This window comes from Clupea harengus, chromosome 4 (assembly GCF_900700415.2).
Source record: "Clupea harengus chromosome 4, Ch_v2.0.2, whole genome shotgun sequence".
NCBI classification, from domain to species: domain Eukaryota; kingdom Metazoa; phylum Chordata; class Actinopteri; order Clupeiformes; family Clupeidae; genus Clupea; species Clupea harengus.
The window spans coordinates 22,328,088-22,353,970 of NC_045155.1; the positions used below are offsets into that span (position 1 = coordinate 22,328,088).

A 25,883-nucleotide genomic window follows, 5' to 3' on the forward strand; every position below is an offset into this window, starting at 1 on the left:
ATCATCACGCTGCTCTTGGGTCCGTGTAACACTTGGCAGTTCTCTGTTCAATTCAAAATCAGAATGAAAATGGGTTTGCAACTTCCATTATCCATTTTTTCCCCCGGTTACCTTTTAAAATATAGTTTTGAGTGACTCAAAACTAATTAATTAACTTTTCATTTCAATGTTTTGGGCTTGTGGTGCATTTGCGTACAGCCTACAGCCAGCCACGGACCCCATACACAATATGGCTATAATTAAAAGGGTTGAACTAACTCCTATAGAGTTGATTTTTAACTCATGGATGTCTTCGCTTAATCTTAATTGTTTTGATTTACCATAATAGCCTATTTTTAAGGTCCAAGCTGGATCCCTATTGTGTTTCCCTATTGGTTTTGGCAGTTTTTTTTTTTTACCAGGGCCTGAGCACCGAAGGCCGTGTGCACCAGAGGTGCAAGGCCCTATTCTTTCCGTAAGGAGTATGTATTATTAGGCGCCTCCGGTGTCCAATTTTATATTTCTTCCAATTCCTTTTACAGTGGCTCAGTTGTAAGGTGTTTGTCTTTCAGTCTTTGGTTGCAGGTTCCACCAGGTTGCATCTTGTCTCAATCTTTGACTTGCAAATCACAACGATCTTATGCTGAGAACTGCCACTGCACCTTACAGTCTCAAATACCTCAGTTTAAAAATTCCTTGTGTTGAATCTTCCGAAGGAAATTTCCATTTTTCCAGTTTCTAGATCAAACGCCAAGTTTTGTGACATTTCATCCAAAGGGGGCACTATGGCTGACACCTACAAATGTGAAATTTGGTGTGATTTTACTCGGCCCCATTTACTCACATTTCTTTAAGTGCCTTTGTCCTCTTTCGCCTGTTGAAGCTGTCAAATCCTCCAAACTTCTGCCAGTTGAAGATGAAAGTGCTTCACTTGTCTTTCACCTGCTGGTTGAAGCCAGGCTGCTGTCTTTCTCCTGATTGTTTCCTGTTGTACAGTTGTGGATTCTAGGTAGTTCTGTCAGCTCATGTGTGGCATGTGCCACCTGTTGGTGTAGCTATTAACTCCACCTCATAGCTGTGGATTGATCACCTGTTGGTGTAGCTATTAACTCCACCTCATAGCTGTGGATTGATCACCTGTTGGTGTAGCTATTAACTCCACCTCATAGCTGTGGATTGATCACCTGTTGGTGTAGCTATTAACTCCACCTGATAGCTGTGGATTGATCACCTGTTGGTGTAGCTATTAACTCCACCTCATAGCTGTGGATTGATCACCTGTTGGTGTAGCTATTAACTCCACCTCATAGCTGTGGATTGATCACCTGTTCCTGTAGCTATTAACTCCACCTCATAGCTGTGGATTGTATGATCACCTGTTGGTGTAGTTTTCAGCATTATAGCTGACACGTTTCAATATCTCTGAGGCATTATTGCTGATACATTTCAATATCTCTGAGGCATTATAGCGGACACATTATAGCTGAGGCATTTCAATATCTCTGAGGCATTATAGCTGACACATTTCAATATCTCTGAGGCATTATAGCTGACACATTTCAATAGCTCTGAGGCATTATAGCTGACATATTTCAATATCTCAACAACGGCCTAAACTAAAAACATGAAATTTGGTGTACCTAGATTTGGCAACATTTGCTCACATTTCTAAAAAAGACAAATGGCTCACTCAACAACATGGCCGCCAACAACCAATCAAATCTTAGCAGTCAATGTGTGAATGGCTGATCTTCATAAAATTGTATAGGCTCATTTTAAATGGTATAGATGCCATTTAACCAGACAAATCAGCCATGTTCCTCCTCTGCTCTTGGTTGGTTTGGTCCATCTTCAAAATGATTTTTGCCTTTAAATACTTACATAACATTTCCAAAATTACATTTGTCCTCTTTCACCTGTTGCTATGAAATCATTGAACCGCTTGGGGAGCCTACACATTGTGCTTGGACCCCACCGCTTGAGGCTATATTTGAAACTACATTTGACTCTGGGTAGAGAAGAGAGAATGCGGATCCTTACAAAAAAAACGAAATATTTATTTGAAAATATTTTACAGATCACCAAGTCAACAATAATTCAACAACCATTAAAATAGTTGAAACGAACAGTAAGGCCCATATGAGGATTCCAAGTGCTAAAATGAATAAGCATGAAATACAAATTTACACACACTCATAATATATATCTTAATTTCGTTACTTAAATGTACTAGATGCCCAGATTCCCCCTTTTCTACTAACAGTCTTGCTACGTATTCAGAAAAGTTGTATACCACATATGTATGTAAATAAAATGTGTTGTTTTATCTCTGGTTTACGATATGACTTAATATTTGTCTTGTTATTATGCAAACATCCAATATGACATTTGAACTGCTTCACTTAAAAAAGATTAACTGAAAATTCACAGACAGTTCTGCATCTAGAACAATCTAGGATGCACTGTCTATCAAAAGTCTATCAAGCCCTACCCATGGAAAGGTTTTGGCACTGATGTTAGAGTTTCAAACATCTGTCTCCCTCAGGTGTGATGGCCAGCCACATCCCCAACATTAAAGTCTATATTAGCACCTTGGTAGTGCCCCACAAATGTGTTCCTCATTCTGGCCACCAGAATACCTTTTATCATTATATCTTTTATGAAATACAATAATGCAACGGATACCAAATTTTCCGTTTCACTGAATACATTCATCCATTAAATAAGACAAACATAAAACATGTGGGCTAAATTCACTGGAATGAGTACAATCCTCATTTTTGCAAGGGACGGGGGAAGGAGAGAACAAGAATGGGTGTTTTCTTGTAGTCTGATGCAGGTGTGAGACGACCGATACCAATTGAATATGAATACCAATTCATGTTTTCATGAATGTATCTCTTAAATGATGTGGTAAATCACAATTGTTCAAATTACAGTTCCTATTCGGATGCAAAACTGAAAGGGGATTGTTTCCCCCAAAATTAAACTACTGTTAAATTACCATTACTGGTAAATTTGATTAAGCACTACAGACAACGGATCTTAAGCATGAGTCTGGACAAAAAGGGCTGTGATAACAAAAACTAATTTGGGCAATCAATTCCATATTACAACTGGGGTGAGACCCATCAGAGGGTGGTCTGTGAGTCTGGGGTGAGACACATCAGAGGGTGGTCTGCGAGTCTGGGGTGAGACACATCAGAGGGTGGTCTGTGAGTCTGGGGTGAGACACATCAAAGGGTGGTCTGTGAGTCTGGGGTGAGACACATCAGAGGGTGGTCTGTGAGTCTCGTGAAAAGTTGATGATATTTGAGCTCAACAGTCAATAGAATGACACCCTCCCTTCTGTGCTCCCGAAGAAGTGTTGATTGGCTGGAATAGTGGATGGCTTGCTCCTAGCCACACTGTTTGTTTCCCATTTACAAACACAGGATTGTGTACAAACACCAGAGTTTTTTTTTAGTACAAATAGAGAATCGACAGCTTGAGGACCATGGGGAGAAATGTGCTGAATTGGATTCAAATCGTGGACTGTACTTTTAACTAATCTAATCAGAGAATGACTAGGATACCTGTACATGCCTTGAGTGTAACCTGCAAACATTTGAATGACTTTAACCTTTCTCTTTCTTAAATACACCTTAAATATATACATGATTTGTTAATAATTATGTTAGCAAGTAGATTAAACGTGGGAGTTACAGTGATCATGGCAATTTCTTGTGGAAAGGTTTTGATAGGTGAGGATGGGACTTTGTAAGAGTATATTAAATCTAGAGCAAACTCAATCTTGTTTTTTGCCGTTTTGAGGTGTCCTGGCATTTTAAAGTAGGATTTATAACCTTTATGTGACATGATTAGAGAGTCACATTGGCATGTTTGTTCTTGCTCTGGTTTGTAACAACAGCAACAGTTCCCATGGTAGACACACTTGTACATATGCGGAAAAACATGACAACATATACACATTCAAAAAGGGATGCAGATGACAACATATACACATTCAAAAAGGGATGCAGATGCGCGTGCGCACACACAGGCCGTAAGAAGCAGGGAGGAGTGACGAGGTGCAGCGTGTACATGAACTCCTCCACCTACCCTCACCCTTCATTTAAATATCTGACTAGGGCAAAAGCAGATGCTTGACTTCCATCACAAGCTGAAGGCCAGTCAATACCTACCGTCACAATGTCTACTGCATTAAGCAAATAGGAGATATGTACAACCATGACCGGAGAGACAGCAGAGTCATAGCGTAGTCATACAAATAACTGGATGCGCTCCCGGATAGTCTGTCGGCAGATAGGGCACGTTTTCAGCGCGGCACTGCAGTCAATGCAGGAGGCGTGGCCACACTGGAATACAAGGCGGATGTGGCTGTCGATGCAGATGGGGCAGGTGATGCGCTCCTCCATCTGGCGGTAGCGGGACTGCAGCTGCTCCAGCAGGTTGTGCTGCTCGGAGCTCTCAGAGCCGGGACTGAAGTCCACCTCCGTTTGGTCTGGAAGAAAAAGAGATACAGTCTATGTTTGTGTGCTTCTAAAGGTGTGCACATAACACAATCTGGAAGACAGAATGGACAAACCAATCATTTCTAAAAGACGTACCTTGACGAATTTTCTTAGTGATGGTGACTTGGCATTTAATGCATTTCTTCATTCGATGAGCGCATTCTAGACAATGAAGGTAAAAGCAGTTTTATCAGCCACATTAGTGGATTTGTAGAACATGACCGTTTGAATTTCAGTAAGCCAGCATACAGTTAGGTCCAGAAGTATTTGGACGGTGACACAATTTTGGCTCTGTAAGCCAATATAATGGATCTGATATTTTATGATATAATGTTCAATGCATGTTTCAAAATTAGTTTTTTTTTTATACAGTCTCCCATTTTCAAGTGTCTCAAAGGTAATTATACAAACTAAGAGAATCATGTACATAAGATCTTTTGATTACTTCATACAATGACAATGACTGGCTGAGGCACAGAACCCATGGACATCCTCCATGGGTTTCCTCCCCAGTGATGCACTAGTAGACTCTTACTGCAGCTCGCTTCAGTTGCTTCTTAGTCTTGGACTTGGTCTTCATTGGTCTTTTGACATTCATTTTTTGACAACCAACCTCAGTGTTAAGAATGTTGGTGTAATAATCCATCAAGACTAGGGCTGAACGATTTGGGAAAATAATCTAATTGCGATTTTTCCCCCCGAATATTGCGATTGCGATTTAATATGCGATTCATACAAAACTTAATGAATAATTTAAATATGACCAGCACAATATTAGATACATTTAGTGTAAAATATTCTTATTTAATTGCTCATTACAGAAACAAGAACAACAAATCGGTGGCTTTGCCACTGTGCATTTAAGTAATTTAAACAAAGTCATTGTAAGTATAAACACAAGGCATGCACTTTTTAAACACTGTGTGCAAAATGTACCATCTTAAGAATGGTAAGACCACGCTGTAATCGTGGAAGGTTGCGATTAGAAAATCGCGTTTTATCATATCGCAATTTTATCGCAAATGCAATTAATCGTTCAGCACTAATCAAGACCTGTCACTTGACATAAAACGGATCCCAAAAAGCGAATGCATGTGTTTGTCACTTCAAGACTAGTCTACTGCAATGCTGTACTATCCGGATGCTGTACAAATTGACCACAGAGGCTCCAACTGATCCCAGGTTCTCAGACCTTGGCCTACCTCCTGGAGAGTGTTCTTGGCATATCATCCATGGTTCAGACCTTTTGGTATTGCCAAGCTCACCACTGCATTCCTTCTTTTCCAGAATGTACTAAATGGATGATCTGGCCACCCCTACTATTTCTGCAATTTTTCTGATATTATCATGTCAGCTGCAATGGCCAGGGAGTCCTAGAGTCTACATCGCCATGCATGTGTGGGTAACTAACCATTATTAATCCTCAAAGGTCTATTTCCCACCGGTCTATTTCCCACCGTTTTCTGTTCTTGTTGTCAATATGCCTGCTAGTTTTTGTCCTAGAATCATAAAAAAGAACACCCCTAGAAACCTTTAATCTTGTACATATATGCCACTTGTGCATCAATGTTTTTAGTTAATATACAAAAACATCAATGCATGTCAGACTACCTTAAAAAAAGTCTAACAGGCCTTAGTCCCCTAAAGATCAGGCCTTAGTCCCCTCAAGATCAAGTCCTTCACTGTGGCCTAGGCATTTCTTTGGGCATTGATAGGGTGAGAGCTATCGTTGACTGGTCTGTCCCAATCAGTCTGAAGCAGGTACAGTGTTTCCAAGGATTCACAAAGTTCTACAGAAGGTTTATTAGCAGCTTCAGTTTGGTAGCTGCTCCCCTTACTGCACTACCTAGAGGGGCACTCTTCAGGGTTGGACAACTGTAGCTTAGGCTGTGTTTGAGGGGTTGAAGCATAGTTTCACCACTGCCCCCATACTGGATAATCCAGATTGACTTTTTCTTGTGGCAGTGAATGCCACAGACTTGAGGACGGGAGCCATTCTTTCCCAGAAGTCAAAGCGGGATGTTAAGGTTAAGCTTTGTGCCTTCTTCCCTCAACATTTCTCCAGTGCCGAACAGAATTATGGTATGATATGAAACCACAAGCTGCCCATCAAATTAGCATTAGAGGTCTGTAGTTAGAGTGGTCACTCATCCATTCACGGTCACTGATCACAAGATCTTGGAATAAAACAAAAAGGCCAAGCACCTAAACCCTCGCCAAGCCAGGTGGTCACTGTCCATCCATTTAAACCTTATTCTCCCAAACCCCAGGATCCAAGAACACTAAAGGCCAATTTATAGTCGCTGGACATAAAATGGCATAAAAGCACAGTGTAACCAAACCAAAATTTGGAAATGGTGCAGACGTTTAAAGTTTTCTTTGCTAACTCTGATTAGATGACGGAAATGTTGCCTTGTTGACATGGATACGGCCACCTGGCTAGTTAATGGTTTTAGAATCCTACATAGCTAGCAGTTCATGTTTGATGAAATGCTGACTTTATTACTGGTCGGGGAGATACCATTTCTATGTTAATGATAGGATCACGGAGTTAAAAGTGGAAAATGTGCGATTCAGGATGGTTCTGCCCATGGTTCTGCCAATACGTCCTGAAGTAGTTAACTACTATGAAAGACCAAAGGTGCTGATCCATATTCATATAATTAATATATATATATATAATGTCATTTTTATAACAAAAACACAATGTATGTCCAAATATGTATGGACCCAACTGTAAATAGCAATGGTACTACAAATCATTTTTTTTAAGTCTACTTCAGGTTAATTGAAATTGTGAAACATCACAAACAAATCTGGAACCAATTAAGGTGTGATGTGTGAACACAAACCTTCACAAGCCACACTGTGCTGGCAGGGGGAGAACAGCACAAGGAGTGCCAGTTCAGAACAAATGAGGCATTCACTTGGGCCAGGAGTACAGGGCATGGCCAAGTTGGTCATGGTATTAGGTGTGGTATGAACCCTTCTCAAGCTGCTAGTGCTGCCACTGGTACCACATGTGACTGCCTGGAGCTGCTGCAACCTATCACACAGACAGAGACAGACACAGACATACATACATACATACACAGTAATAATCAAACATTTAAATATGATTTTAACATTTAACAGCCTAGGCTTCAGAAGACCTTACACTGCATGTGTGTGTGTGTGTGTGTGTGTGTGTGTGTGTGTGTTCGTGTGAGAAAAAAGCACAACCAAAATAATTTCTGTGAATTTCCACCAACTTCTAGTTTAGTGGAGATACCGAGAATTGTATGTGAATGTCATATGAATTTCATTTGTTAATGTCTATTCAAGGCAAGCAACAGCAAACAGTAAAAAGAACTGATCTCTGCTCAGTGTCTCTAACTTTAACTACCCCGATGACAGCAGGTGTCCGATATTTCTATATATCGGGACACCCAAGAGGCAACTCCGGTCAGAAGTTTAATCACTGTAGAACTACCCACAGATACTTCTGGTGAGTTTGTTCTCTCATTTTGTCATTGGGTATAAACCCGAGGAATTTAAAAAACATTGTTATGAGGAGAAATAGCGAACTAGTCAGTTAGCAATCCAAAGGATTCGAACAGTGGAAACAACCGTAGCCGTGGAAACAACCGTAGTCAAGCAAACTATCCAATATTATCCTTGTCCATGACTAAAGAAAGGAGTACTACAATCTATACAAGTTGATTTCTTTTAAACTAAACTTAATTTTGTAGGCAATACATACAGTGGTGCTATAAAGTTTCAGAAAATTAGACAAGTTAGACGTGGACTACTAAATGGGCAATAATCATCGTTTGTAAATTGTATTCATCATCGCTGTTTAGCTGTGTGCCTACAAGCTCTGTTTAATAAGTGTTTAGGGTTATATGTTGACCAGAAAAACAAAGGCTAAATAACCTTTGTAAAGTTGGCCATTGATGTCCGTCTCAAAATTATCCAATATTATCAGACTTTAATACACTAACTAGGTGAGATGGCATGTCTATGGTTTTTTTCAGCTTTTTATTATACTTTCCAAACCTCACATTGCTTGATTATAGGTCTGCTGTAACGTGTACTAATTCAAATTTGAAGTGTCTCTTAGGGCTCCTGTAGCCTACATATCCACATTATCTCTATGTTTACAATTAATTAATATTTAGCCATGTTTAGAAAAATACATTGTTCAAATTCTGAAAAGCAGTGAAACAAACAAGTTTTCATGCAGATCTCTGACCTGATATTGTATGACAGAAGGGAACCCTATGATAAATAGTGTGTCGAGCACCATCACACATGTAAACATACCTGTGTTTCTCAGAGAAGCTCTTGATGAGTTGCAGAAGAGTGGGATTGGTGAGCAGGTCAAGTGGACTCTTGCCCTTGTGGTTGGCATAATTGATGTCAGCGCCCTCTTGTGCTAGGAAGCAGGCGATGGCAGTGCCCAGATTCAGCTCTGTGTTACCCACCAGTCCAGATCTGCTTAGCTTTACCACATCCAAACACAATCAAGTTAGGATTTGCACACAACAAAATGTACACAACGGCATTATCTTTCCCGAACATTTCTGAATAAACTTTCAAGTAAGACGTTGGGCCATTCCCAAATGTAAGATGTACTGGGATAATATGTTGATATTAAAGATGGGACTCAGAAGCACAAAACCTGTTGGCAATAGCAGCTGTCATTATTCATTTCAGCACTCATTATCAAGAAATATCAGACCTCCTAACATTGGGATGGCCCATTCAATATCAGAGCTCCTAACATTGGGATAGCCCATTCAATATCAGACCTCCTAACATTGGGATGGCCCATTCAATATCAGAGCTCCTAACATTGGGATGGCCCATTCAATATCAGAACTCCTAACATTGGGATGGCCCATTCAATATCAGAGCTCCTAACATTGGGATGGCCCATTCAATATCAGACCTCCTTACATTGGGATGGCCCATTCAATATCAGACCTCCTAACATTGGGATGGCCCATTCAATATCCGAGCTCCTAACATTGGGATGGCCCATTCAATTCAATGGAACTTTCTGCAGTATTCTTAAGAGCCATATAACAAGAAAACCATAAGACAATTAGTCAACTAAGAAAAGTTAACTTACAGATAACACTGGCAATACATCCTACCTGAACACATATCATAGGGTGATGTGACGGTAGCCAAGTACTTACAACATTTGTTTGATAATATTTAAAATGCATTTGTATTGTGCGGTCATCACATCAGTGAATGTACACGCAGCTTTAGTATAGCTTTGCTAGCTATTAGGAGTGTAAATCTCTCATGACAAAGACGATCCGATTCGTATCTCGATACATGGGCACGATACGATACAAGAAAAGATGCATGTTGATTAAAAACAATTCAGTACGATTCGATGCGATTCGATGCAGTTCAATAATTGAAAACACTGAGTTGTGAGGAAACAATGGACCTCATTCTCGAAACATTTTCTTACTTGTCTTATTAAATATCTTCTTACCAACCTCAAAAGACCAACCTCAGAAAAGATCTCCGCTGGATTCATGGACACCTGGAAATGTGTTCTTAATTGAATGCGCTTTCTCATGCACCTGAACTTGCATACAGAAACGCCCCGCCAGCTCCTTATAAGGGCATGCTATTATGCCACACTCCACAGGCAACGCGAAAGCAACTTCAGAGACTGATCATTTCAAAGCAAGCACTGGTAAACCCAGACCTAATTTCACCAGGGCAGAGGTGGAGGTACTGTTGCAGAATGTAGATATGTCAAATCTATTCCACAATGGCTATATCCACGCGATTAAGTTTAGTGGTTATTTACTTATTCACTGTCATTACCAGTGTTCATATTGTAACAAATCACGGAAGTGCGGAATATTTGTTATGGCTTTGTATTAAACACTAAACACAACACAATATAAAAATGGCACGGGGTTTATGCCCTGGTACAAGTTATTAGAACAGTCTGCGCTAGTGCATCACATAGAGAAAAGTATGCGCCCGCCGCACGGCATTATGGGGCGACTATGCCGGCACGTTACAATATAGTGCTTTTATTTATGTTAGGACATCATGATGGCTCGGTCTCGGAATCATGACTATAAATGTTAAACATAATTGTTAATGATACAAATATTCTCCTATTTATTATTATTATAATTATTTAAATCCGAGGATGTCTGTAGAATCACGCAATCAACAACGATGTATCTTCCTTGGCTGAAGTAGCTAGCATAGCATTGGCCATCGAAATGAATGGCGTAGCTAGCATAGCATTGGCCGTTAAAATGAATGGGAGTTGTAATCTGTCATTCTCTCCAGGGCTTGGCGTTATTTGTGAGAATACAGCCTGATTGGTTTATGCTATGCGGGCTTTGGCCAATGACAGGCTGTCATTGTTCTGACTGAGATCAAATGCAACAGGTCAGCCAGTGTTTAGTGTTTTGCGTAGCAAGTTAACGGAGAGACAAACGATTGTGAACCGGTTCATAACTTTTAAATCGGGCAAAGACCGGTTTATGCCATTTTAATACCGATACGGGACGTCACGCATCGATGTAGTCGTATCTTACACGCTAAAAACGGATATCGATACGTATCGGGGGTTTTTTACACCCCTACTAGCTATCATTATGCTAGTACTCTACTTGCTATAACTTCCTCTGATGTCATATTAGCCATATACACTCAATTGTTCTTTAAATATGTTTTACAAGCTGCATATACATTTCTGTTCAAACTACCTTGTGGTATGTATGATCTTATTTGATCTCACAGGAGGCGGTCTTTTTTATGTTATAGGGCCTATTCAATCAATAAAATGCAATTATTTTTAATAGAATATTTATAATGCATCACACATATTTAGTGAGGCTGAGTAATGTGACTCATTCTAATTTTCCCTAAAAACAGCTGTTTAATAAAAGCTGAAATCCATACTTAGTCCTAGTATTAATAAATACAAATATGGAGGACAAGATCCAAGATCGATAATTGTTTTATAATTGAATCATTACCTTTTTAATCATAATCAAAACAAAATCATGAATCCAGTGAAGACTCATACCTGTATGATACAATACACTTATAATGTATCATGTAATATAATACATTAAATAAAAGACATCTATTCACATCTGACATCAGGGGTAATGTAATTCATCATAAGAAGGGCCCCATGTGTTCATCTTAGGGCTGTGCACTACTTTTGATCATAGTTAGTCCCTCTTGGTGTCACACAAATAATGTGTATGCCACCTCCAGATCATGCGTAGAGGTATGCAGGTTTTCCTGTCAAGGATCTTTTCATAAATATCATATTATTCATAGAAAAATGCTATTTTAGTGTATATACCGTTGATACATGAGGCTCCAATCTCTTCCATGTGATCAATATCAATCTCTTCCATGTGATCAATATCAAGATCAATCTCCATCTCCTGTAAACTCACCAGGCTGAGCAAGGAGGAACCCTCTCCGTCTGCGGTGATCATGACATTTGCCAGTGTCTCTCGGCTGAGCGCTACGTGCATGGCGGTGTCCCCTTCTTCATCCTCCATGTTCACGCTTGCCCCTTCTACCACCAGCAGCTGGATCAGCTCTGAATGACCTTGGGTGACTGCCAGCTGTAGAGGTGTCTGGTGGCGGTTGTTGCAGATATTGACCTCACAGCGACCCTACAGAAGGAGAGCAGCAGCCATTTTAAGTGCAACTGTCTGTTAACAAAGATATTTGACAACAACACAGCTTCCGTCTTGGGGAAAGCCCAGCAACGCCTCTTCTACCTCCGGAAGTTGAGGAAAGAACACCTTCCTCAGAGACTACTGAGCAACTTCTACCGCTGCGCTATAGAGAGTGTGCTGACATACTGCCTGAACGTATGGTTCTCCAGCTGCACAAAGGCGGAGCAGGCAGCCATCCAGAGGCTGATTAAAACAGCAGGCAGGATCATCGGAGCAGAGCTGCCCGACATCTATTCCATCTCCTCCTCCCGATGCCTGCAGCGTTCAAATCGCATCCTCACGAACCCTTCCCACCCTGCCCATTATTTGTTCCCGCTACTCCCGTCAGGGAAAAGGTTCAGATCAACAAAAGCGCGCACCTCCAGAATGGCAAAGAGCTTTTACCCTTGTGCAATAAGGCTTCTCAACAGCTCACCCAAAACCACCCCACCTCCCCCCCGGCCCGGCCCGGCCCGCCCTCATAGACTGCACTCTTAACACTCCACCCTGCAACTATTGATGCACCTCAATGTATATATTTCTTTTTTAATTTAATTTAATATTTATTTATCTATTCATTGATTGTTATTTATTATTATTTAGCTGTGGCAGTTAATGTCCACAGCAACCTACATTTTTAGCTGTCTGTTGCTGCCTCTACTGTCTCGTTGTTTTAGTGACAATGACAAATAAAGTACTTTGAACTTTGTTCGGATTTGTGCTGCTTAAAGAAATTTGTGCAACTACGCTTATTAAGAAATGTGGCTATCCAGTAGCTTTATACGACATAAAATGAAATACAAACAATAAGAATAGAACTATCACATAAGATACCAAACACTTTAAACTACAAGGTCCTGTACTAAAGGAGATTGTTGATAGAGTAAATAAATAATTTCCGCAGTGCAAAATGATTGTGAAATGACACAATGGCCTAATGGCCTTAGGGACAAAGGCTCATGAGTCTGCCCATTGCACAGCTCTGTGTGTGTAATTCCACTGAACGTACTCCTCTGCTTCATGTTTGGGCTTGCAGTGGGCACTGGGCATTGCCAGTGTGTCCTACAGTCCTGTTCTGTACTCTTCTGTTCGTGCCCTTGGCTCATCTTTCATGCTATCCAGGGCCCGGGGAGCTGGAGTGGTAAGTTTGATGACCAGTGGTAGGTGCAGACTGTTTGTTTAGTTTTAATAGTTGCACATTGTAATTAAAAGTTTGTTTAGGCCTGTTTCTGTGAGAATGGATTGACACGCTGCAGCTAAAAATGTAGTGCTTCATTTCTCCAGGAATTCACAAACACTTTAAATGTTATCGTTTTAGCCTTTGATTAGGACTTTGAGCTAATAAAAAACATTCACAAACACTTTAACTGTTATCGTTTTAGCCTTCGATTAGGACTTTGAGCTAATAAAACACATTTACAAACACTTTAACTGTTGTCGTTTTAGCCTTCGAGCTAATAAAAAACATTCACGAACACTTTAACTGTTATCGCTTTAGCCTTCGATTAGGACTTTGCGCTAATAAAATTTCTCCAGGAATTCACAAACACTTTAAATGTTATCGTTTTAGCCTTTGATTAGGACTTTGAGCTAATAAAAAACATTCACAAACACTTTGACTGTTATCGTTTTAGCCTTCGATTAGGACTTTGAGCTAATAAAAAACATTCACAAACACTTTAACTGTTATCGTTTTAGCCTTCGATTAGGACTTTGAGCTTATAAAACACATTCACGAACACTTTAACTGTTATCGTTTTAGCCTTCGATTAGGACTTTGAGCTAATAAAAAACATTCCTGACAGTGTGGGCCCCCTTGCTGTTTTCACTCCAGTGACTTGCTATTGCCTCTTGCAGTACAAAGTGGTATTTTGGGTATTATGAGAGAGGCTGAGACAACTGGGTTAGCTGGTTAGAATGCAAACTTTAGTAGATATCTGGGCAACACAGCGTTTTTGATATTACATCAAAATTGTTATTTTTTTATATTCTGTTGCTATTTGTATTTTTTACTGTTTTAAACCCAAATTACACATAGCATCTTTAAATATGTGAACACTGGCCATGGTGAAGTCTAGGCTCTCTCATTCATTTAGCAGCTAGTTTTACACTTCAATGTATGAAACGTTTTATTGCCAACTTTGCTAATGTATATCGGCCCTTTTTCATTTGGCAACATTAGCCTAGTGTTGGTCTCAAGCAAGTTTATTTTTATAGTTAACAAATATATATGCTACCTTGCCTTAATTCTTCATTCTCTACTGTACACACAAGTGGTAGATAATGTTCTTATTACTTATTATGCTTGCAGCATTGTTTATTAAATATACAAAAATACAATTTAGTATGTATATTACTACTACTATAATTAAGTCTAGAATGTGATAAAACTATAATGGCAAGCATTATGTGTGAATATTATGGAAACAGGAAATAGTCATTGTCACCCACAAAAAAAAAAAATGTGTGCCTGACCTCTTTGATGAGAATTTTAGCAACTTCACAGTGGTTGTTGAGGGAAGCCAAGTGCAATGCTGAGAAACCATCATCCTTTTTCACATCCACTAGTTGCCGTGCCCGTTCTAGTATAGTCTTTGTTGCACTGTAAATAAATAAAGAAACAAGCAGGTAAACATAAGCTGCCCTTACAGCACAAACACACCCATGCTCATGTTCAGTAATGATAGTATATTAATGAATATACAGTTTTCATTCATGTATATTGTAGAATGTAGTATAGTATCTAGTTATATTCAGAACTTTTCTCAGGATTGGAAGTTTTAAGTTTAAATGAAAAATGTTGAATTTGAAAAAGCAAATAGTAATAATTACACTGATTACACTGGAAAAATGCTATTGTTTGTATTAGCAGTTAGAATCATACATCATACACTCGCATCCAGTGTGAAAACTGAGTGTGCACAAAAGCTAGTGTAAAACTTTCACCAATCACCCCTACTCTAGTTTAGCCTCATGAAATGGGCTACAAAGAAAAACTCCTCTGAGGTTTCAACACATAATCTCATTGCTGTCACACACACACATATACAAACCTCTTAATCATACCAAACAGCCTAGGTTATGTATTATAACATAGTAAGGTACACCACAACAACCATACTTAACAACAGCAACAACAAAGACACCTTTGTCAGCACTTCACCAGTGTTTTGTTTAATTATAACACCTCCAGAAGGCTCAATAGCGGTGTGTGGCATCCCAGATTGAAAGAGTTATGTATCACAATCATTATTCTTATGTACTTTATACTCATGTGTATCTTATAATCATTATTCTTATGTACTTTATACTCATGTGTATCTTATAATCATTATTCTTATGTACTTTATTCTCATGTGTATCTTATAATGACCTCGCTCAGGAGGTAATGTTTTCAGCCATGTCTGTTTGTTTGTTAGCAAAAACTACTGGCCCGATTTTCATGGAAAGGTGTAATATGGACTAAGGAAGAACCCATTACATTTTAGAACGGATTTGACTCATGGGATGCCAGCCCAAATTTGGTTTCACTTTCGCTAGCGTTTGCCTGTAGCAGAGGTATGCGCTCTACCGAATAGTTTCAAAATTCCCAAATCGTGTGATTCACAAAGGGATTTTGTGGTTCACAAATAAATGTCACGTCATTCACAAATGTAAATGCTGTCACATCTATTTACAGACTATTTCAGGTAATCACATGTACGTAAATTCCATGACTGAATGTGACCACATTGCGGTATATCTGCGTAGTGTCCAGTTATGTTTGATAATGCTAAGCAGAGCTTAACAGAGCTAAGGTTAAACTAGTTAACTGCCATGGGTGTTATCTTGTCAATTTTCCACAACTTCATTCCCTCATTTTCTTTTTAAAACCGGAATGTGCAAAAATACTAATCCACCGCATAAAAAAATATGACAGTCACTCCCACACTCTACGGGCAATTATAGAAGTTTGAGGTCACACTGATTTCACCATTCATTTCAATTTTGACTTAAATATCTTAAAAATATTAAGTGTAGAAAAATGACACACCCCAAGTGTCATTTACCAGACCTATGAAATTAAGTTTTTACATTAAACGTTTTGAGCTGAAAAATGCACAGAACATTGTTAGATTTTACACTGCTAGACTGGCAGCGGCAAATCATCAGTTGAAATGAAACTTGATATCATTCCTTCAAATAACAAACAGTGTGTAGTGTGGGCTCATAACTTACAGCAAGTTGCCTTTCAGAGCAGCATGATGCAGCAGGTTGAAACCACGGTTATTCTGAAGGGTGAAATCAATACTGGGCACTGATGTGAGGATCTCAATAATATGCTGGAAGTCTTTAGCAATGGCATCGTGAAGTGGGGTGTCTCCATAAGAGTCCTGTTCAAGGAGAAGAGCACATGTGACAACCATATTAAGACTCAAAATATTGATTTACCTATAAAGAATATAATTTACCTAGCTTTTATTAAATTAGAGTGTATTGCACATACGGAACATGAAAGCAGGTATAAAATCTCAGTTAAATGACTTTCAAAATGTTTAGCACTGCACAGAACAAATAAAATAGGCTGTCACAAAAGTGGGAAATCCCAGGCCCATTTAGCCCGAACATGCTTGAAATGTCCCATACACTAGGGATGGTTAGTGATATGACTGATTAACTACAGCAGCTGGGTAAGTGAATGAACGAGTTGCAGGCCTGGCCTATGAGGTTCTTCACATCTTTAAATAGTTGGAGAACATAACGTAAACCTACATAGTTAAGACGTTACGGATACAAATGGTAGACAGAATCTACAGGTAGCCTAATAGATAGATGTTACATACATTCCTTCTAGCTAGCTAGTTACTTTTTGGAAACAAGCACCGCTTAAAAGACGGAAAAAAACCCCATTAATTTTATGATAAAAAGCATGACAAAAAAGTAGTTTGTTACACAGAGCAGAGTGTCAAATAAATGCCTCAAAATGTCAGCTATGTTAGAGTGAATCAACGTTACATAAATACAGATAGCAGCACCGTTTCTCCAGGAGCGTATCGATACTTAGTTAGTACCACTACTCGATACCCATCCCTACCTATAAGTAAGAATTTATAGCCTACTTTATGACAACCACACAAACGTGTTAAGTGAAACATGGTGTAAAGTACAATACTGGTTGGCCTGCCCTATAGCCTTAATTGTTATTGCATTGTTGCACAATAAAATAAGAATGAACTCTTTTAAATGAGCATACATAAACATCTATGCTTATAAAACATTATAAAAAAAAAATATTCTAAAGCAAAGACTCCTTCAACACAATCACAGAGTAATTGAATATTTAGATGGATATGTGACTGTCCTGTACTTGGGGGGGGGGAAGAACATAAAATGTTCATAGTCTTAGGCTACAGGAGTCTTCTGTTGCTTGTTTGTTTGTATTGTTTCTCCCTAGTACAAAGACATGCCCACATTTTCAAAATCACCTACTCAGAATCAATGATGTCTGTGTGCATGGCATAGTGTGAAAATAACCAATAGTAACAGCAGCATGACATTTGTGTCGGGAAGGAGGTTACCGGTGTGTAGAGGAAAGATTATCAAATATCAAATTGTGGTACGCCTACATTGTAGAATGTCGATAGCACATTTTAGCTTAACCGACAATGGTTCACAAGTTTTTGAATGGGTAGTGGAAAAGGAAGGATATGTGCACCAGGAAAATCCAGTTATTATGTCGCTGTATTGGAGTTGAGAGATTGAGTTGAACAGCATGTTATTCATGGAATTGATAGAATCAGATATCAGAGAACTAACAATGTTCTGTGAGGTGGCTTATCCAAAGAAGATTAAATGTATAGGACATAACTCTATTTGAGTATGTTTATTTCGAGAGGGGGTTGTAGCTCAAACTGGTCATTCTTGAGGCCGTGTGCTAAAACTGGCTAGTACTGCTAGAGGGAGGTCCAGAGTCCGTTCAGTGACCGGTCAATGCTGCCAGCACCGTGTTTCTAAATGTGCTACACAAATAAGGCTGACTCTTGAGGTAGCTCTCACATGCATATATAGAACAGACACGCAAAGACTAACCTGAAGGTTGACATCCGCTGTGTGTTCAGTTAAAACCTGGACCACCTCGTTGAACCCTTTGTTGACAGCGATATGGAGGGCGGTACACATGGAGTTATTCAGAAGATTTACATCTGCCCCTTTACTCAACAACAACCGTGCAACCTCCACCTGGTTCCTGCACACACATTGGGACACACATACAAACAAGTGTCATGAAGTCTGATTGTTGTTCTTTTATTATGATGACAAAACACAAAGTGACCGTAAGTTTCTTCAAAAACTTCTCCACTAGATTGGAATGACCTTTATTTCTCCAATGACTCTCTCTTTGTACCACAGACTTCCATTAGCTGACACAATCACTCCTTGGAATTGACCAATCCATGACACCAACAAGGTGGTGTGGTTTACATCATTTTGTGGTACTGTCAAATTAATTTGATTGTTGATGTTGGTACCATCTGATCAATGATAAAAACATACTTTCATTTTACAATGGTGCTACCTAGATAACCAAAGACTTGGTCAACTTCCCATTAGGCTAAAGAGGGCTAAGGGGATGCCAAGGACACAGTTGCTGGTTGAGGAAAAGGTGAGAAAGTTAGGAAAGCATCTTTGGATTGGTGAGGAATTGGTAGATTGGTGATTGCTGAATTAGCCTACAATGCATGGCTGACCTGAAGCATGGTAGCACTGAATTACCCCAGAACAGGCAAGTTTGTGTGTATACATTTTATAATAAAAATATAATGGCTAGTGAGTGGAGTGTGGTCATGACATGAATGATGTGTGGCATATGTTGGTTGTTAGACAAGTCGAAGGTTATTCAAGTTGGGGCCTGGTGAGAGAATATTTTTAGTTTTGATTAACAGGGCCCTATGAAAACAGATGGAATACCGGAATTAAGTAATTCAAGTGGAAATTACAAAAAACATTCACCAGCATTATAGGCAACATTTTTAGACTTAAATCTATACTAAGATAACACAAGTGGCTTATATTGACACCAGAAGGTTTCTCAGAAAACATGGAAACGCTAAGATGGAATTTGCCAAAAATTCAAACAAATCTCATAGGGCCCTCATGGGTTGATTTGTTTGTGCCTGAATCAGCGCATTGCATCACTTCCAGTTTGGTTGATTTTGCTGTTGGACTGCTGATATTAGCTTGCGCCACAGTCTAGCCTTGGATACTAACTTCACTTTATTTTTACTGACAGTTTTCATTACAACTGCTTGTAACACATGTATCACTTTTTTTGTGATAATATATATTTCAATATCTGTCGTGTTTTTTTCTGCTAATTCATACTAAGCTTCCTAGCTGACTACTCAAGAATGCCCAGCATGTCAGATATTTAGTTATTCCACAGCTTCCTTTAGCGGTTATGACCTGACAAAGGTAAATTACTAGCTAGTCAGGACTAATGAACCAGAAACCTGCATACGCACTGTGGACCAGACTAATGTGTTAGCTTCAGCTCAAAGCTGTAGGCAGAGGAAGGTCAGGTGGGTGGTCAGACCCCCAACCCACACACACCATATGACTGTGTGTGGTAGTCTGCGACTAGCCTACCGCAGAGCTCCCCTGTTCAGATGTAGCACCAACTCTCTAAAGAGCCTCCAACTGATAGAAAACACTGTGCTTGCACAATTACTAGAGCTCAAATATGAACATCTCACCTGTACTTGCCTCTCTGCACTGGCTCCCTGTCAAAAGTAGAATTGATTCCAAAGTACTCCTCCTAACATACAAAGCTCCAAATGACCTCAAGGAATGACTTGTTCCCTACTATCCACTATCCTACTAAGTCTAGACAAAACATGTCCCCTTTACTGCATCCCATAGTTAGAAATAATGCATCAAGATCCGGCACCTGCAGCAAAATACTTCTGATGCACCATACCAGGCAACCTATTTTTCTCTATCTCTACATCATATTGTGCGATGTTGTTGATGCTGTTGATGTGGCCGTATTACTTGTTCTGTTTGGGTGACTAAGGTGACCAGGGTTCGTATCCCAGTTTCTTTCGGTACCCTAGTCCGGGTTTGTAACCTCGGGGGGCTATCCCGCCCCTTTGCAAGAAAGCAGATTCTGAATCTGATTTAACATCATTAGCAACAGTCCTTGAAATCTCTGCCTGTGACCTGGCTTGATGCAGAACAACACAATTTTTTCTATTAAAAGGTTTGATGGGACAAGAGAGAAAGTTAATAGCTAATAGCACAAGACAAGGCTAATAATGAGAATAATGATGATGACACCTTTTGACTTAGTAATTAGAAATTATATATTTATATGTACTGTATATTCAAAATAAATAAAAGTAAGTATATACATATATAAATATATACACACAGTATATATTACTCCAATGCTTATAACTTCAAAACTGGATTCCTTGACTAGACCTTGTCGCACAGACTAGACAGTAGCATAATCAGAGATTCTATATGTGATTTTTAGACTGTATATGTGTATCTATCATGAACATTTGCTTTGTTTAAGCAAGGGACAATAACCCCAGAGACATAAATGGAACTTTCTGGTTGTATTTACCCAAAGGCTGTGTAATGTAGAGCAGCATCTCCATCTTCATCTTTCAGCTGGATGTCACTGTTGGCCTGCAGCAGAACCTTCACCACCTCCACATGTCCCTGATGGGCCGCCACCTGCAGTGCCGTCTTCCCCTGGTTCTGTATATCAACCTGCACACACAATCATTCCAATATCACAAATGTCTATCATTCAAAATGTTTGAGAATGTAGGCAGGGCACATAAAAACGGACAGAATTGTGTTAAACTGTAAAAGACCATGCATATAAATAGAATAGACACATCATTACAGTCATTAAGGCCTCTCTGCATTGGCTCCCTGTCAAAAGTAGAATTGATTTCAAAGTACTACACCTAACATACAAAGCCCTAAACGACTCGGCTCCAAACTACCTTAAGGAATTAGTCGTCCCCTATTGCCCACCAAGATTTGCCTATTTCCTTATTTACCGCTTACATTGTGCATAAAATTGCAGGGAATCAGCCTTGATGCTAAAGTGCAACTTATTGATGCTTCTTCTGGCCTCCTGATGGTGGTAGAAGGTCACGTTCAGTCTGTCTCAACCACTGCCACTGCTTCATTTCCCATTTATTTCTCATTCAAAGTTAAATGAACTACCCTAATTAAAAAAAAATGATTCTGCCTCGTTGTGAAATTGCAAATAGTGTTCGATAATAATAAAAATGATGCTGCTGTGTCCAACTATTTATTCTGCCGTTTGTTTTGCGGAGATGGCATTTCAAAATAAAAGGCCATTCCTAAATTGATGCATAGGCCTATTGAAGGGTAATATGAGTTCAATAGTATATCGTATATCGCGAAGTAAGGCCAGGAATGGTCAACAAATTTTGAATAATCATGTTTTCTGTTCAGTTTTCTTTAAACAATAATAGAGGACTACTCAAGGCATGACATTTTATTTCCACTTAATCACAATGAAATTGGAGTTCTCAGAAATTGCTCACAAGTCAGATTGCACAAAAAAAATCTAAAAATGTTCATAATGTGTATCTACTCATTAATAATAATAATAATAATAATGCATTTTATTTGTAACGCACTCTTCATTCCAAAGAATCTCAGAGTGCCAATCTGATCAATGCAATAGTGGTTCTTCTTGCTGCTTTCAACACTGTAGATCATCATATTTTACTACAGAGACTGAACACCATGTTGGTATCAAAGGCTGTGCCCTATCCTGGTTTAGGTCTTACCTTCCTGACTGTCTTCAGTTTGTACATGTCCATAATGAGTCATCCAGTCATACAAAGGTAAGTTATGGGGTTCCCCAAGGCTCAGTGCTTGGTCCTCTGCTCTTCTCTTAGTACATGCTAACCTTAGGTGCTGTCATAAGGAAACATGGCAATAACTTCCATTCTTATGCTGATGACCCCCAACCAGGGGCGGACTGGCCATCGGGGATACCGGGGGAATCCCCGGTGGGCCGACGAGGTTGGGATGGTCCAAAATACCGGCCTATTGCCATCACCAACCAGCCTTCCAACTTACACCGCCGGCACCTTCAACGATTTTCCATACTACTCAGAACCCGTATAATTTCCTCTATTATCTAAAATAATTGAATCACTGACTGATTTTTATACTCCTCCTCGCGATCTGTATTCACACTCATGGTGCCTATTTTTCGAAAATGTTCTGAAGTGTCTTCTGAATTCAGAAATTCAACGTAAGAAACGATCTCCACCTTATTAATGAACACCTGAAAATGGGTTCTTACACAGCCGAAGTGTTCTCAGCTGTGCGGATTGAGGATGAGGATTCTTAAATTAAACGCACCTGGATTTGCATACACGCCCCGCCAGGGCACGCTACCGTAGTGACGTGTGCCGTCAGCCCTTCTAACACGAGCAGCCCGTGGGGCATCTGGTAGTTTTGAGGAATTGCATTTAAGAAAACTCTGGGCCATTTAGGACTGTTATTTCGCGTGACAGTGACAGTGATACAAGGTAAGTTGTGGCGTTGACTTGGCCAATGTTAGCTTGCTTTTCACAGATGAGGTAACGTTCACTACCAACTAGCCTAGCTAATGTTAGGTAGATAAATGTCCAAAATTGAGACGTTATGATCTGGTAAAATAAGCAAGCTGGCGCTGTTGTCATCATCGAGATGATCTATTTAAACATGTTAGCCGTAGTCACTTGTTTACAATCAATGAGCAAGCAATCCATGGTGGTAGTTGTAAAGAGGGCAATCTTATAATTTCTAATAACTTATGTAAAATAAGGTAACCAGCTAGCTTGTTATGCTAAGATCACCGTGTTACACACAACACTAACATTATAAACAATGTTAATATGTTATCTAGATTAGATAGTGAGGTCATAATAACACATGAGTATACTGATATTGTTTTTATTATCATGTCCTATAATGCACCCGGGCCAGCAGAGTTAGTTTAGGTTCTGTTACTTAACTTATTGTTTTGTTATGCACCTTCAACACCCCTACACACACACACACAATCGCACACCCAGCATGCAACACTACTGATACCACTGATGTTCACACCCCATCGTATGTTCTATTCTGTTCATTTCTACAATATAGTTCATACTAATTCTACCCTCTGATTCCAGTTTCTTTATTGTGTGGATATTCATTCCTTAATGTTCTGTAGTTATACGTATCCATCTGATACTAGCCCAGAGTTAAGCCTATTCATCTAGCAAACTATACCAACCTTGGAGTGTTACAATAGCCAGTATAATTTTATTCCATGTGTCCACCCAGGCAAATTGGTGGATCCAAATGTTGTTAAAAAAAAACCCATAAATGATGTAATTTATTTGTAATCATCCAAAACATCCAAAACAGCAAGAAACCTCTGGGTCATTATTGATGACCAACTGACCTTCACGGCCCACATCGCCTCTGTCTCCAGGTCGTGCCGCTTTGCGCTATACAACATCCGCAAAATCAGGCCGTACCTAACCCAGTATGCCACCCAGCTGCTGGTGCAAACCTTGGTGAGCTCCCGCCTTGACTACTGCAACGCCCTCCTAACGGGCCTGCCGGCTTGCGTGGTGAAACCACTACAGATGATCCAGAACGCGGCGGCGCGTCTGGTGTTCAACCAACCGAAAAGGGCACACGTCACCCCGCTACTCATCGAGCTCCACTGGCTGCCAGTAGCTGCTCGCATTAAGTTCAAGTCACTTATGCTTGCCTACAGAGTGCTTACTGGTTCTGCTCCCACCTACCTAAATGCTCTTGTAAGGGCAAATGTTACACCCAGGACGCTGCGCTCGTCTAGTGAGCGTCGTTTGGCACTGCCGTCCGTGCAAGCACGGCAATCCAGACTATTTTCATTTGTAGTTCCACGTTGGTGGAACGAACTGCCTAGTACTACCAGAGCAGGGGCGTCCCTCTCTACCTTCAAGAAGCTTTTGAAGACCCAACTCTTCAGAGAGCACCTCCCCTCCTAACTGGCACCTGACTAGCGCTTAACTTGCACTTCAGCAGTTACATTCCTGCACTTCTTTTTCCTCTTTTCTAGGTTGTTGTTTTTCTAATTCTCATGTAAAGTAGTATTTATTGTTACACCATGCTTTTTTATTGCTCTTAGCTTGACTGTTCTCTCCCTTGTACGTCGCTTTGGACAAAAGCGTCTGCTAAATGACTAAATGTAAATGTAAATGTAAAATAATGTTAAGTGTATGGGTATTTTTCCAAGTAGGACACTGACTGGTCGATACGTGCGATGCATTGAATGGGCAACGCGCCGTGTATTGAGTGAGCAGCGCGCCGTGTACTGAGTGGGCCGCACGCCGTGTATTGAGTGGGCCGGTCTGACAGTAACTCCCGGGCCACTTTTTCCCCCCAGTCCGCCCCTGCCCCCAACTATACCTATCCTAACAACCTAAGATAGAAGCTTGTCTGAAAGATGTCAAAGCGTGAATGATAATAATAATTTCCTGCTCCTTAACACAGATAAAACTGAGATTATGATTGTAGGACCTAAACATCCAGCACAAGCGTCAAATATGTATACACCAAGATGTAATATATATATATGTACACACCAAGGTGTAATATATATATGTACACACCAAGGTGTAATATATATATATATATATATATATATATATATATATATATATAAATATACACCAAGGTGTAATATATATACCGTAAATCCTCAAATAGTGGCCGGGGCTTTTATTTACTTAGGCTGCACAGCGCACCGGCCTGTATTTGGGGCAGGCTTGTATTAGGGGCAGGCCTTTATTTCTTACGGCTCTTCAGAATGTTCAAAAAAGTTCAGTTGATTTGAATGGGGCACCCCAACGTTAGCAGGTCTATCATTTCTTGATATTCACCACTGCGAAAAGTTAATGACCGCTGTCATTGGCAATTCTAATTCACATCTTTCATATCATTCCGCAAGAAGTCCGGTCATTTAACGTAGCGGAAAGTCATTGTAACTCAGCAAGTAATGGATTGCTACGCAACACCTGGAATGTTAAAGTTCTATTCGCCTGAAGAATATCTTTTTCTCAGCGGAAATCAGAAACGGCAACAAAATCATTAAAAAGAGGTATTTTGGAGGAATGTCTTCTATCGTTTAGGCAAGTAACTGTATAATAACAAATTCGCCTTGTAGGCTGAAACATTTCTTTTTTTTTATTGCAAACAGCCATGAAATTAGCCAACATGAGGAGAACATGTATTTATGAAATGCATTCAATTAAATTGTGATGTCTGCTTTGTGCTGATGGACTGATTCTGGTAGGCTACAGTAAAATATTGTAATATTTGTTGATTTGTTACAATATGCTACCGGTACCTTTTTTTACCCCCGGCTTGTATTCGGGGCCCGGCCTTTATTTGTCCGTATCGACCACGCCCCCGGCTACTATCTGAAGCCCGGCCTCTAATTGAATCCTGGTCTTTATTTGAGGATTTACGGTTTGTATACACCAAGGTATAATATATATATGTATACACCAAGGTGTAATATATATATATACAGTGCCCTCCGCAATTATTGGCACCCTCAGTGAATATGAGCAAAACAGGCTATAAAAAAATATGTCTT

At 39.7% G+C, this 25,883-nt stretch overlaps 1 protein-coding gene across 4 annotated transcripts in view; it reads right to left on the minus strand.

Annotated features, from left to right (window-relative positions):
• Positions 1 to 2,015: 2,015 nt before the first annotated feature.
• mib2 (MIB E3 ubiquitin protein ligase 2) overlaps positions 2,016 to 25,883 on the minus strand; it is a 56,374-nt gene continuing 32,506 nt past the window's right edge. For all 4 annotated transcript variants that reach the window (XM_031566794.2, XM_012820780.3, XM_031566793.2 and 1 more), the window contains 9 exons: positions 20,826 to 20,974; positions 18,284 to 18,440; positions 16,433 to 16,587; positions 14,690 to 14,816; positions 11,945 to 12,169; positions 8,799 to 8,977; positions 7,346 to 7,539; positions 4,590 to 4,655; positions 2,016 to 4,483 (listed from right to left, as the gene is read on the minus strand). In XM_031566794.2, coding sequence (XP_031422654.1) covers positions 4,242 to 4,483; positions 4,590 to 4,655; positions 7,346 to 7,539; positions 8,799 to 8,977; positions 11,945 to 12,169; positions 14,690 to 14,816; positions 16,433 to 16,587; positions 18,284 to 18,440; positions 20,826 to 20,974 — 1,494 coding nt within the window. In that variant the 3' untranslated portion in view covers positions 2,016 to 4,241. The remainder of the gene's footprint in view (positions 4,484 to 4,589; positions 4,656 to 7,345; positions 7,540 to 8,798; positions 8,978 to 11,944; positions 12,170 to 14,689; positions 14,817 to 16,432; positions 16,588 to 18,283; positions 18,441 to 20,825; positions 20,975 to 25,883) is intronic.